Source organism: Parasteatoda tepidariorum, chromosome 1, assembly GCF_043381705.1.
Source record: "Parasteatoda tepidariorum isolate YZ-2023 chromosome 1, CAS_Ptep_4.0, whole genome shotgun sequence".
NCBI lineage: Eukaryota > Metazoa > Arthropoda > Arachnida > Araneae > Theridiidae > Parasteatoda > Parasteatoda tepidariorum.
In genome coordinates, this window is record NC_092204.1 from 78,172,080 (window position 1) to 78,187,517 (window position 15,438).

At 29.1% G+C, this 15,438-nt stretch overlaps 1 protein-coding gene across 1 annotated transcript in view; it reads right to left on the bottom strand.

The window, feature by feature from the left end:
• Positions 1–824: 824 nt before the first annotated feature.
• The window catches only part of LOC107448125 (ras-related protein Rap-1b-like), a 101,155-nt gene continuing 86,541 nt past the window's right edge, over positions 825–15,438 (bottom strand). The window contains exons 3-5 of the mRNA XM_021144999.3: positions 7,290–7,489; positions 6,008–6,255; positions 825–2,139 (exon numbers count right to left, since the gene is read on the bottom strand). Coding sequence (XP_021000658.1) covers positions 1,953–2,139; positions 6,008–6,255; positions 7,290–7,489 — 635 coding nt within the window. The 3' untranslated portion in view covers positions 825–1,952. The remainder of the gene's footprint in view (positions 2,140–6,007; positions 6,256–7,289; positions 7,490–15,438) is intronic.

Below are 15,438 nucleotides of genomic sequence, written 5' to 3' on the forward strand. Positions count from 1 at the left end.
TTTTCTTAATTTTCTTCGTGTTTTTTATATATATATATATATATATATATATTATAATAAGTGTAAAGCATAACTTTTGTCACATATTTAAAAGCATTAAATAACTAAACACAACTTAACTAGTGACAGTTGTTATTTTTTTACATAAGGAACAATATTGTTAGTAATTAGTTCTATTCATCAGTGGAATAATTACTAGTTATTATTAATTAATATTTTTTAAAAATACGAAGTATTTTTAAAATAAAGGTGCACACTATTAAATTTTAAGACGATTTCTTTCTTACGAAAAAATAATGTATTATTCTATGAAAGCTACTAAAATTCTAATGCTACGAGTTTTAATAAAATATTCTAAATTTTTGAAAGTATATTTTAATTAAATATTCTTTATTTAAATTCTGCATTAAGCATACTTAAATCGAAATATCCAATTTAAACATATTAGTTACTGTCCTTCCTAATAGTTAACGTTTCTATCCTAATAAGTTCGAAATTTAAAATGGTTTTTAGTACTTGAATAAAATTTGATTTCTTATAGTAAAGGAAAACTATTTTAAGTATAAATACCGAATTCAAGTTGTTGTTTTTTTTTTTTCAAAATAAAAATCATAAAAAACTTAATCATCAAACACCAAGCTTATAAATTCATTAGACTGAAGTACAAAAATTTTTAAACAATAGTGCTATAAGCATTTTAATAAATATTATGCCTCACATTAAAATTTATAATGCTTTGTTAAGACAATAATTTTACAATTATTAAAGTTACTAATATTATTATAAAAATAGAATTTTTTTGATTTCATACATTTTTAATTAACTTTTTCAAAATCATTGCTTGCAGCAATGCAACTGTAATTTAGTATCACTATTTCCCTGATTCAGATAGACAAAAATCATATTGCATCAGGGGCAAAAAATAACATAGATAAACGTATTAAACGAAATACATAAATTAAAATTTAAACCATGGTTAAGACAAAACTTTATTTGCAACTTAATATTATTTTTAATTTCTAAACTCTAAACTATATTCGCCACATTTTTTTACAATTATTTTTTGTGCAATTTACATAGTAGTTATATCATTTAAATGCAGAAGCAAATTGATATAATAAAGAAAACTAATTATAATCATAGCCTCTCATAGAAACAAGCATTTTCTTTAATTTAATGAAAAATGTGTTACTACAATTCTTAAACTAAATAAGCAAGTATTTATTTTTAATAGTTAAATATATCTAACAGATATTTAAATACTAATTATTTATGCCTATTTGATTATTGTTATGCCAGTTTTTCCAAATAATTATTGATATAAATTTTTTTTCATTGTGAGATAAGCATAGTACACTTAAAATTGTACATATTGCATATAACTAACAAACTTTTTAATTTTTTAATAGTTTTAATTGAAGTAGTCATAATGAATTAATAAATAACAAATTTCATATATTGATTCAAATATTTCAAATTAAGTTTAATAACTTCGATTATTAGCGTTCAATTTTACATAATCTGCTTAATAATAATAATATTATATTTTTACATTTACTAGTTTATTCTATAAATTCATTTTTATGTACAACAACATTTTTACAACAATGCAACACATAAATGAAACTTAACCATTCCTATAAATTAACTCTATCTCAGAATTTCATTCAACACATAAATAACATCAACATTATATTAATTGATCTTTTTTATCCTTTTTGATAGCATTGCGAAAAAGCAATGTACAAACATCACATTCAAAAATAAACATTTCTACTTAAATATTCTAAGAAGACCAACTGAAATCATTCATGTGGCAATGTTGCTAAACTTCAACAGACTTCAACACAATCATGATGACCAAAAAAAGTTTTTTTTTCCGATGAGAAAATTTTAATTTTCAATACATCCATGCAGTCAAGTAAAGATCATGTTTGGACACGTTTGAAACTTCATGAGATATGACAATCGCTGTCATTGCTACATCCAGGCGCAGCATCCTTGAGTTTATTGGTTTTTTTGCTCGTGCGTCGAATGAGACTACGGCTACGAGGTTTTGTTTGCTTCTGAGAAGTCGATTGCTGTTGCGTTTCTGGACTGCTTTCAGATTCCCTCTGTGGACTTAGGCTGCTGTTAAACCTGAATAAAAGTTTACACATTAATTCCAGTTAATCACACTGAAGAACAATTATGTTTTCCTGCTGTATGAAATTTTTCAACGAATCTTAGATACTTGCTGATTTTAAATCTGCAGTCGCCATAAGCTACAGTTTTGCTTTTTTAAAAAAATAACATTTTTAGTCTGCTTTTTGTCGAAATATATAAGTTTAAAAACGTCATATGTAACAGGGAGCTGCATAAATGTTGCGACAAACTTGTATCGGAGTTAGGGCACATCTTCAGAAATAAAACTGCTTAGGAACCAATGACCGGAAAAATCGCCATTCGCCGTTGGGGGTGCATCTCTATTTTGAATTGTTTCTTCATGTACTTCGGAACTAGTCATTATAGGAAAACACGGCAAACTAAGCACAACGAAATTTCTGCGCATGGGTTTTTATGCAATTTTAATCCTAACTCCCCCAGAAGTTTATCGCAACATTTACGTGACTCTTTATTATATATAACGTTTTAAAACGCCTGCATTTCAACATAACCTTACTTGTATTGACACCAAAGATGCTTTTTTAGTTTTAGTAATGGGATACCTGCAAGTGGACGTAGTGTATCTCGATCCTGATTGGTTGTTGAAACGCGTCATTTGCTTACGTCAGCAACTATTATTTTCAGTTTATTTTGAATAAACAAAGCTAGTTAAGTATCAATTCTCTTAAGTGGCATTCTATACTCTTTACACAACATTACTTTATTAAATAAATAGAACGATTTTATCTAATTTAATGTATACAATAATAAACAGTGCGTTTTAAAGGTCTTTTTTATAAGGAATTAAATATTTGAATTTAAGAAACGAATTTGAAGAATTGTGGGATTTTAGTATTTACTTTATCATTTGTTTTGATTTACATGTAATAAATGCAGATTATTTAAATGAGCTCAAGAATAAAACGTACACATTTATAGTGAAATTTTATTTGTTTTTTAAAATGAGGAATTTATAATTCCTTTTAGTAAAACTTATAATAAAAAATCCGTTATGATTAATGTCATAATTAATTCTGCAGGAATGCATTTTCAGTATCATAAATTTTATCTCTCATTACGATAATTCTTGAAAAATTTAAATGTAATTTTCAATAACAAAAATAATTATTATAGTAATCAATTGCAAAAATATTGATGTTGAATGTAAAATTGAGATTTATATCATATAAATAATCAAAAGATTTTATTTCTAAAATTATAATAATAACGATATAAAAAAATTGTTTATAGTTATTTTCATTTTTATTTACATAATTTTTAACGTTTTGAGCTTTTTATGTTTTTAAATATTATTCAACTGAGGATGTTTTTGAAAGCTCCGCAATGAATGAAAGGATGCTTTTTTTCGAATAAATTGCTTTTTTCATAACTGATGTGAGTTTGCAACAGTTACTCTTGACTGCTGGGTCAAATTTAACCCATCTTTAATCAGCGCCCTGTATTCTGAAAATAGCGCAAAACGTCAATATTGAGAAAAGCTACTGTTAAATGAATATGAAAAGCGTTTGCTGTCTAATTTTTTAATAATAATTAATAACTTATTCCAATGCTGTATTATCTGGACCCATAAAAATTTGCAAAAAATTGGAATAAAATGCATTGATTTTGATAATTTTCATCTAGGTAAAAAAATGTCCCCATGTTGGCGATTTTTAAGAAAGCTTATTAACTTTTAAATTTTTTTCAGTTATTTGTCTGTTCTAATGCCCAGAAAATTCATTACAGCAAGATGGTATGTATAGTTTGATTGTTGATTCAAGTGTAAGACGCTTAAACTGTGTTTCTTTTAGTTTCCTTGGCAAAAAAGCTTCGAAAAACCGTGCTAAGATATTCTTTAAACTTTTATTTTATCAGTTTTCTCAATCTTGTTCTCGCCACTTATTATTCAACACTTTCCTTCATCAGCACATAATTGTTTATCATGCAAACATCGTGTCTGGACTTGAATTTGAGTAAATTGCAGTTAAATCTGACTTAAACACTTTCAAAAATCGGATGCGGTGTTAATTTATATCTATTATCATTTCATGATAGTCAAAATGCAGTTAATAAGCTTCACACACGCTAACACGCACTTCATATAGAAAAAACAAGATTGACCAAAACGTGACAAAAATGATGAATAATAATAGAAAAATAAAGTTTCCCCTCGGATAGAAATAAGGAAAAAAATCGCAGTGGGTTCAATATATTCCTATGCATTTCATGCAGAGCTCTAACAGAACTGAGATCATTAAATAAAGTATTAATTTGAAGGAAATAGGCTTTAATACCTTAAAGTCGTTTCATTATGACAAAAGAATAAAATAAGTGTTTGGAAATATAGAATTTGTGGACGAGGTTCCAGCAATTGGCCGAAACTCATATCAGATGCTGCCGAAAAATTCGACGATTTGATAAATAAATTAAGGGAAAACATAAGAAAATAGAAGTGTTCAATTTTATGTGTTCTCCCTCAAAATTGGTTTTAAAATTTATCAACACAATGTAGATCAGTTTATCTGATATAAACTGAACCTATTTTCAAAATAACTCCCATTTGGAGCTGCAAACTTTGCATCTCCAGAGGAAAAAATTAAGGGGCACTCTTGAAAATATTTAAGTTGGAATGAACTGTCATGCAGGTGAAAACATCATGCCATAGTTAGTTTTGAAAGACATCAATGCAAATTGTTGATAAACTTTGCAACTAATTTTGAAATTTGGAAAGAACTTTCTAGTTTCTTTAGTAAAAAACGTACATTTCAGTTTCCTTCCCTTTTACTTTAAATGTTTTTCCAAATTGTAGGTCATTTTTCAGTCACACAGCCATTTATTTATTTACTGGTGTCCTGACATGTTCTTAAAATCTAACTTCTGAAAGTAGTCTAGCTAACATGATTAAGATTGCATTATCAAGTTATATGAAAAACACTCCCAACAACTTAAATGTTGATAAAACACTTAAATGATTCGGAGATTCATGATCTGGTTTTCATATGATTTGAAAATCAAAACGTAAAAGGATGTTCGCCATTTAATAATAGCGTTACCAAAACTGAAAATGAAGGTAAGTTCGAACGTCAAAAATGCTGCTTTTATATCAGAGCCATGTCATAAATTAAGGAAGTAACGAGTAGTACCCTTCAGATTACGTGTAAATGATTTGCCACTTCACAAGAGGGCGTTGAAAGGAAATGTAAAATCCAGCTGACACAAATGTGTCCTAAACAGAGCAATACGATTTTTATTGACAGAAAGTAAATATACTGACTATATTATCAAGTGTTGGTTCTTTATGTGGGACACAGTAAAGGACAACTGATGTCTACAAATGCTGTAAAAATTTAAAGGAAGGGCGTTCCTTATTATTGGATATGCCAAGACCCAAGACAATCGAATTCTAAGAACTTTAATGAATATATTGCTGTTTTTTCTAAAATGATACAAGTGTTGCTATCACGGCTCGATGCATCTTTCAAGTAATAATTATGACATAAACAAAGGAATGGTGCGACTACCTTCTGCAACTAAAGATTGAATTGAATTATTTCGCATTGTTCTGTTCTAAAAAATTATTTTTAGCCTCGAATGTACATCCACTTTAAATACTCTCATGTGAATTGATTAATGATCTGTGAGTAAAATGAGGTGCACTCATCGTACATTCCTTTATAACCTTATTTGTGGTGCTGCTATTACTACTTTATGCTAAAGTTATCCCCCATGTCCACTATTCGTTTGAGAAACTCATGTACCAAACGATAAAAAAAATATTAATATTCAAACCCGTGGTAAACATTAATATCAGTAGTTTTAAAGTTGTAATACTAAAAATATATTATGATAAAAGAACACATACCTAAGTGGTCTACCGATTGTGACATGTGTACTAGATCGGCGCCTAAGAGCTGTATGTTCAGTGGGAATATTTATCTTGGCTAGTTGAAGGTATGACCTAAACACTTCTCTAATATTGGTGTTATCTTTGGCGGAACATTCCATAATTTTAGCTCTCAGTTTCGGTAATTCGCAAAACACCCACTCGTTCACATCTTCTTTCTTTACTTGACGGCGGTCTTCAGGGACATCACATTTATTCCCTACAACCTATTAAATTAACAAATATAATTAGGAAATGTTTCCGTTTTTAGCTTTTTATTTGTAACGTAAATATTCTCAGAAAACCTAGCAATGCTTGTCATGTTCACAGAAAAAAAGTTATGAAAAATAAATACTGTGCATTTAATTTATTACTGAAATTTTATAGAGACTAAATAAGGGTAAAAGATTTCAGAATAAGAATTATTACGGGGCTTGTCTTAATGGAAGTACACATACTTCTCGAATTTGTCTTTAGTATAAATATTTTTTTAAATATATATGTCTGTATAAAAAGCTCTTAATATTTATCAAATTAATTTAATGTATGCTTTAATATAAAATAAAGATTGCAAAAAGAGATTTTAGGTAGCTTTATTAAACACACTATTTCTCTTTAAAATATATTCCTGAATTATTTTGATTTTTAAATTTTACTACCACCTCCTGTGATCTACTTAACATTAACTTTAAAAAATGGGCAGTGCAAATTCCCAATTATTAAAGAAAAGAATTTAATATAAAACTAAAAGACTGCTTAAAAAATGGAAGGAGTTATAAAGTTTAAAAAGTTCAGCTATTTTTACAAAGTTTCAAAAAGGCAAAAAAGTTCCTCAAAAGTTATTGCTACTGGGCAAGAAAAACTATAGATTAAAATTACCATTATTAATTATGTTAAAATTACCACTATTTATAGAAGGAACACATTGCAGCCTGCTGACAAATTTAAACGAGACACCTGTACAACTATTTTAGAGTGAAGGGTCAGACTTGTGACATAAAACACTGCTTATATTTTTTCCAGCTAACGATGCCACCTACTGATATATTTTGCAATTTTTTTAAAATTTTCGGAAAATAAATATCCTAATCGCATTCTCCTTAAACAATGTTTTGTGTCAAAATAACTTGGCTTAGTGTTACAGAAGGAATTATGTTTTTTTTTATCAATTCTAATTCAAAATATTGGTTTCAAAAAGAGATATATTTATCGAATTTTTAAATGCCTATGCAGATACGAAAAGTTTTAGGCACTAGCTTACTAGAATAGGCAGTTCCTGAAAATCTGGTTTCTGTTCTCTTATTTCTTCAAAACATTGTTTAATTATTCGGAAGGAATCCTCATTGTCGATACTGTAGACTAGAAGAAATGCCTGACCATTGGCTATGGATAAACGTCTCATCGCTGGAAATTGCATATCACCCGCTGTATCTAGAAAAGTCACTTTCAGTTGAGTCCCAACTGTAAATAAATAAATTACAGGTACATTAGTATAATATTGATTTTTCAATCTTTTTTCAGAATTAACCTATGAAGGTAATACATTTTCCATTCATAACGAGAATCTAAGTAATTGATATAGAGTAAGATTGAATTATCATTAAGGAATAACTTAGATTCAGTTTAAACCAAGTATATTGATCGAATCATATCGAAAACTCGTCTTAAAATGTTACGGCTCTTTGGTCTCAAACGTTTCAAGCAAAAATGAGACTTTCTTCAGGATGATGAGAAGATGTAAGAATGATGTAAAAGAATGATGTAAGAATGATGTAAGGTACATTTTCCAAACTTTTTTAAAAGTGCAATAGTGACCAATTCATTCTCCAGACTTGAAGCCAATAAATGTTTCCATTTGGTTCATTTTGTGATGACAAAGGTTTATGTTAATTTACATTAAAAAAATTGTCATCTCTAAAAAAATCCTTGTGACGTAAGTGACTCAAACTGTCAGTAGGCGAGTCATGACTTATAGCCAAAAATTTTGCGGCTATAAGTCATTGCGAAAATTTTCACTTTAAGGCATTTTCGTAAAATTCGGACAGTTGACCGTTAATTTAAAAGCCCAGCTACTCTCTTTGAGAAAAAAAGTCAGTGCCCGTAATTGTAACGAACTTCAGTTAAATTATTAGAATTGACCCTAAAATGAAACGACCAGCTTATTAAAGCTCTTTTAACTCAATTCTTGGTTTCCTCATTTTTCCCATAGTGGTTTCGCACAATCGGATACAAAGATCATGAATTCGATCCCAGAAAGCACCAAAGAACATCTATATCGCATTCCTTTTCATTAATGACCACAGTCAACGAGTACACAACTCTATCAATCCTCGACAGATAGCTGCACTGCACTACCTCGCTTTAATTCCATAAACGAATCACCTGAGTCTCAAAAACGTGAACTCCCGAACTCCTACGAGTATAAAATTGATTTACGACCAGTAGCCAGATAATTTACGAGAAAAATTTATGGGTAAACCTGCATTATTGCAGTCATTATAACTTTGCGAATATAAATTTATTTTTACGGTCAGAATACGGTGATTTAAAGACTTTTTGGCGATTACCGAACATAATGGTGAAATGTTTTACAATATAGTAAATATTTATTGAAAATTTGGTAGCAATATTTGAATAAGCATTTGAATTTTATAACATTCATTAATATTATATGCATTCAAGTTATTTTCTATCACCTTCTATTATTACCACTATTCTAGATAACATTATTATCCCTATAATATACGAAATACATGTAAAAAATAATACATTTGCTACAAATCTAACTTCATTTAGATAATATCTTGATAAATCTTTCGCTATTTTTCTTTCATTGATGTAAATCCATAACTGATCAAATAAAACTATCCGGTTACACGTTTATGTTTATCAAGCAAAAGTTTCACTGCTGAGCAAATCAAATTGAGATTTCATCACCCATATACTTCGCTCAGTAAATCAGCAGACATATTTTATTACAACTGCATGCTCTACGTGATACAAGTGGCTCTTTTACTAAGTACATTAGGTTGAAGAAAATCACATTTATTTATCGCCAGAGGGCACGAATTCCATTTAGTATCCTAGAAACTTCCTCTGTTTCAACTTGTTCGGTAAAGTCCTTATGATTTATATTATTCCGGGCGGCTGCATTAGTTCCAGAAATTCGATGAGTGCTGGAGTATGAAAAGGCGTTAAATTAACTCTCTTTTGGAAAGCGTTTGCAGGAGAAAACTTATTTTTCTCTGAGATATAAACCGGGGAGAATCCCCTTTCCCATTTAAGGTATCCGACTACCTTCGGGACAAAATTTTTGAAAAATAAATATTTTTCACAACATTATTGCAATTTATATTGTATATTAATTTAAATAAACATATTTAATAGAGAAAATTNAGACAGGGAAAACCTAAATATTTTATAAAAAAAAAGACCTCTAAGTTTCCAAGAGGAACAGTGGCTTGAGCGACAAATTTTCTCCTGAACACCGCAGAATGTTCTCTTGTCTGAGAGGTATTATGTTTAATATCTGAAATGATATATATGGAGGAAACTTAAATATTTTATAAGAAACATCCAAAAAAAAAATTAAAATTTTTCCTTAACTGTGAATTATTTGGCAAACCTTCACCAGCACTTTCTTATTAAGTGCTTAAAATACTAATTCTTAAATAATTAATGTATTCAATACTTGAAATGCATGTTTTAAAACGATATGCACTTGATATCTCTGTCCAAGTGATAAAAGGTTTTAGTGGTATATATAGCTTCAGAATGACTAACATGCATTTAAGTCTTTAACAAACATTTTTATGAGTAATTTCACACTGATACGCCATTGATTTCACGCTGATAATTTCACACTGATGTATATTACGCTAGGTCATTAGTTTTTCAATGATATGAAATGATTAGCAAGATTGAAATAATTGTATTTTATTTTCACTTGGGGCGTATGAATTATTGCTTTCTGTCGCAATTGATAACTTTACGAACAGCAAACTTTTTGTGAATTTTTTTTTTTTTTAGCTTCACACTTAAGAGCACTATTTCAAAACTCAAGTTTCTTTCAGCAAACTTTTTTATCATTCTGATAAAATAATTAATACGCTGTTTAAAAAATTTCGAAATTAAATGGAAATTATCATTGCTTGCTTTCGTTTTCATTTGATCTCGGATAAGTCTCGGATTGTGACCATAAAGGCGCCAAAAGTTAGCTTAGAAAGTAAGGTAGTTTTACCAGCTCAACAAATGTTCATTTCCTATTAATTGATAAAATGACGAAAATAAACTTGTTTATGAATATAGTTCTTTTCGGGAACATTTTTGGTAAGCAAGAAAATTCAACTATTTATTTAAAAAAAAAAATCAATAAATAAAGGTCTACATTTTTTGGCGAAGATCTGCAATTTTTTGGCGACTTTCCGCTTCTACTAGACTAACCGAAAAGTACATTATTTTATTTTTTAATTTTTAAACTCACCATTTCCTTACAAATATACTATAAATAAACAAATACAGTCCAGGTGTTTCAGGGTACAGGGAGCTCACATCCCTATGAGGTGCTTCAGGTTCAAATCCCAGAGGTGGAGAAATGTCACTTTGCTTCCTGCTCACACCGACCACGGTAATGGCGTAAAATATCCTCAGTGGTAGACCGTTCATGGGTTAGATTTCTCTTGGCGTCGGACTAACCGAGGAAGGTTTTAAATAACCGTGTTTTTAATCTCCATGTACCGCAATTGCGGATTAGTTCCATCAGTAAGTCCTTCACGAAGGCTAGTTAGTCCCAGTGCTTGATCCAGGAGTATCCGTGTCTTCTGGGTTGAGTTCAAAATTACTAAGGTGCATAGTTGAACATTGAATTTGTAAATTCTGAATTGGGTCAGCTGTTTAACGCGGGTTATAATACAAATTTAATCCATCCAATCGGAGCAGTGGAGTCTTAGGGGGTAGTGCGCTCGCCTTCCAATGAGGTGAACCGGTTTCGAATTTCCCGCGATGGCTGATTAAATCGAATTCCGCGCCTGGCTCGCGCAGATCAATCTACCAATGAGGATAGTTACTAACGTAAACTATCCTCATTGGTAGATTGATCATGAGTTAGAGTCCCCTTGCTGTCAGGCTAACCGTCAGAGGTTTTCATGATTTTCCTCTCCATGTAATGCAAATGCGGGTTAGCTTCAAGAAAAAGTCCTCCACGAAGGAAAATTTCTCCCAATACTTGATCCAGGAATTCCCTTGTCTTCTGGATAGGATTCAAAATTATAAGGCTACGGAATTGAACATTGGTAGCCGTAACACCAAAATTGGGTCGGATGTTCAACGGCAGTTATAAAATAAGATCCTTCCCATAAAAATTTCCATTCTTCTTTACTTGATTTTATTTCGTAGCATCCTCTATAATAAACTTCTAAAGATAAAAATTAAATCAATGATGACAGATAAAAAAATTTTAAAATAAAAGGCGCACATAAGCTAATCGTATTCTGAAATTAGCGTCCCATAATTGTGTAATGGCTCTTTCTTTCAAGCTCTCTCACACGTGGATTTTTTCAGTAGTAAACTTCAAAAATCTCATTTTTGAAAAATGTTTCTACATGTCTAATTAGAAATATTAAATAAGTATAATGAAAAAGGATTTCTTTCAATACTTTCATCACCCAAATTATTTCCTAAAATTTCATTTTTCTTTAGTAATATTTAAAAATTATTTTTATATTTTAAAAGTTGCAATTCAGTTGCTCCTCTTAATAAAAATGTTTGATAGGCGGTTCATGCTATTTTGAAGAAAATGGTTTTTGATGTTTCTGAAGAAAAATAACCGATTTTTCTTCAATGATATTTATAAATTTCTTTTTGTCAATAGCCTATTTATTAAGAACTATTGCCAAATAGGTAAACAGGTGGTAGTATTTCGATTTCAACATACTATCATTTTAGCTTTTTAAGTTAAATCGCGATTCCATTTAAGTGATCAAAATTTTGTGAGTAACAATTTTTGTTAAAATTTTGATAAGCAAAACTCAAACAAAATCATAGAAAATTTTCTACAAAAATAAAATAAATAAAATAAAATAAAGCATTTTAATACCAAAATTTTTTTTAATATATTCGTTAGTTGACTTAAAATATGCATGCGTATCTTGATCAAAATCGCCAAACAAAAAGCCAAGTATATTCTTATTGAATAGAGTGCAAGAAAATTGTATAGTGACTTATTTATTTACAATAAAAAGTAAGATCATCTAAAATGCCCAGAATATTTTATACTCAATTCAGTAAATTTCAGGTAATTTAATTTATGCGTCATATTAACGATTTATTCGAGTAAAACTTCATAATACAATTTTTTAACTCGAACACATTTAATTATGACGCAAATAAGTAAGGTGTTAATCAGATTGCTTGATATCTATTAAAAGTTTTGTAAGTAATTTTAAGAACTTAGAAATATAATACATACTTGGAACCTATAAATTTATTTTTATTTTTCAAACATCAAAAGGAAAACATTAAATGAATAGAAGTATGGCTAGAGTGATAATGGTTGTATTTAAAAAGGAATTTAGTTGTCAAGAACTGGCATATTTTTAAGATGTTATGAATTAAAATATAACTCAATATAAGTGTCGGGTATATTATGATGTTCAGTAACAATTAAGTGGCTAGTTTTGTAAGTAAAACTAAGTTCGTTTGTATATTTTAATATTTTTTTTTGCGTTGCAAACACATTAGTGATTGATCTTACATTAAAAAGGTATCACTAGGAAAGTTTATAAAAAAGAACAAAAAATAAAATTTTAGGTTAAATAAATTAACAATTCTAAAATTTACTTTTTAAACTAGTGCATTTTGTTATTTTAGTACAATTTCATATGCTAGCAAATAACGGCAAAGAATGGAGAAAAAAAGTTTTATTCTTCAGTTCTGTGCAACAGAATATATCCTCCAAAATTTTCAAAATCATTTACAATAAACATAGCATTCAAAACATAATAAATAAAATAATTTTCAGCTTGCTATTATTTAGAACAACACAATGCAAATGAGCTTTCAGAGTCAAATGAATTTTGCCCTTCATCAAAACTACCATTCTTCATTTCGTGATGTTTCCTTTGCAGTAATTGAAATTTTAAACTCAACTCAGTGATTTCTACTTCCAGACGATGAGATGTGACATTCAGTGTCTTTATGTACAAAGCAGCTTCATTTAAAAGTTTCACAGTTGAAATTCTACTCTGTCTTTGGCTGCATGGAATCAACTTCTTTAATTTCTCTAAATAGTTTCTCATATCAGCTCGTCTTTTTCGTTCAAGCTCATTATGATATCCTCGCTTACGGGATGATTTTTCCTTTTCTAGTTTAAGGGGAATCTCACAGTTTACATTTTTAGGAAGACAATAGTCGTGGTCTGAATTTCCCTCAACGAATTGTGCGGCTTTTAATAACAAATCTAAATTCATTTTTTTTCAACTCTTAGACAATGCTACTTTACTTGAATTGGTCTTTAGAAAAGCGTGGAAATAAACATGCTGTTGAAAGACATTGCCAGTTCCAAGAAAGACAGTATAAAATTTTGACTTATGTTTTTAAGTGAATTAGGATAATCATTATGACGTCATGAATTGAAAATAAGAAAGTAATCTGAAACAAATGTATCTTTTGTTGACAGTTTCCCTTCCTAGGCTTTTAGCAAAGAAGTTAAAGATGTAACTCTAAATAAATCACATTTTCTTTTGTTCTTTAAATTTCCATAGTATACCTCAAATGTTTTTCAGAATTAAAATATTTATAAACATCAAATGCAGTCAAATATATAAATTATATATTATTTTCTTTAACTGCAAAAATAAAGTTTGCTGATATAATAGAACGGTGACTTTTTTCGTGCTATAGAAACAAGATGGCTTTACGCAATTATATTTAAGAATATATTAGAAACCATGAGGGGGTGTCCTTTGTTGTTAACTTATTTTTTGGAACGTGTTATAATAAATCTACTGCAAAAATAAATGAAAATGTAAATGTCATGCAACAATTGAATGCATATGTATTTGTGGTGAACTCCATTCAAAAATTATACAAATAATATTAATACCGTTGATTTTCATGCATTCAAAAACTAAAATTTTCTATCTAAAACTGTTACTTGCGTCAATAAAATTTAGAGAATTGCATTAATTTCCCAACCTTCTAGAATAGAAATTATTAAAAAACAAAAATATATGAAGAAGGAACATTACCATTATCAGTTATTTTGAGTGAACTATAACTGATTCATATTACCCCTTGAACTAAAATACTTAAAAAAGATCAACTTGGACGACATCAAGACTTGTTTCTTGAAGTTTTTTCTGACTCAACTGCCGACAGCGCCCTCCAGCAATACTTAAAGAAAATTGTTTGTTGATTCAGTAGATGTGAAGAGTTGACGCTCTACGGTATATTATGTAGTGTCTCTGTCCTATTTTTATTTACTTTTGTACGATTATATCTGTGCATGATTAAAGGAACATAGTAATTCTTTGTGAATTATAGTTTTAAAGTTCAGTTGTATGCTTCATTTCAATAAAAAAAGATTGAATTAAGAATGTATTACGCTAAATTATATTAGTGTATTGAAATTTTTTCCTATTGTGCACTTATATAAAATCATAAAATTTCCTAATTAACTCCATATCTTTTAGATTTTAGTTGTATTGTTTGTAAAAGCTGTTTCTGCCAAACCTTTATTTATTCTTGTTGTTTTATTTACTTTATTCTTCGATGTGATAAATTCTACTTAAGCAGAGAAAAGAAAAATTCTGCTTTATTAACACTTTTTTGTATTTATTCTCCTAATTATTTAAAAAGATTAAAGGTGCATGGTACCTATATAAATATGCATTTTATTGAATTTGAAACTAAGCATAAGAACTAGGAAAGGGTGAGAAATCAAACAAAAGTAATTTACATAACAAAATGTACTACGTTCATTAAAACTCGACATCCTTAAAGAACTAACATAGAACTTGAAAGATCATTTTATATAACTAAAATGAAACAAATAACTAAACGATTACAAATAATTGAGCGATTAATTCAATTAAAATAATAAAAGAAAACTGTAAACTCATCAATATATCAATCTAACTACAACTTAAGTGCTTTGCCATAGCATGGCGCTGAAACCGTTTGAGCCAGACTGTTGCCACATTGGGGAAAAAATACGTCGTTTTTTTAAGTGCTCAAGCCCTGAAATTTTTGAAGGCGAAACACTTAATCGTTTGATTTGAGATAGGTCAATGTATTTAAAAGGTTAAAAAATTCAGATGTGGGAAAGGTGTACTCGAAGAAAATTTCTCAGAATTTTTTTAAAACTTATACTGTAATTCTTTTCTTTTCGTTTTTACCAAAAACCTTAAAAC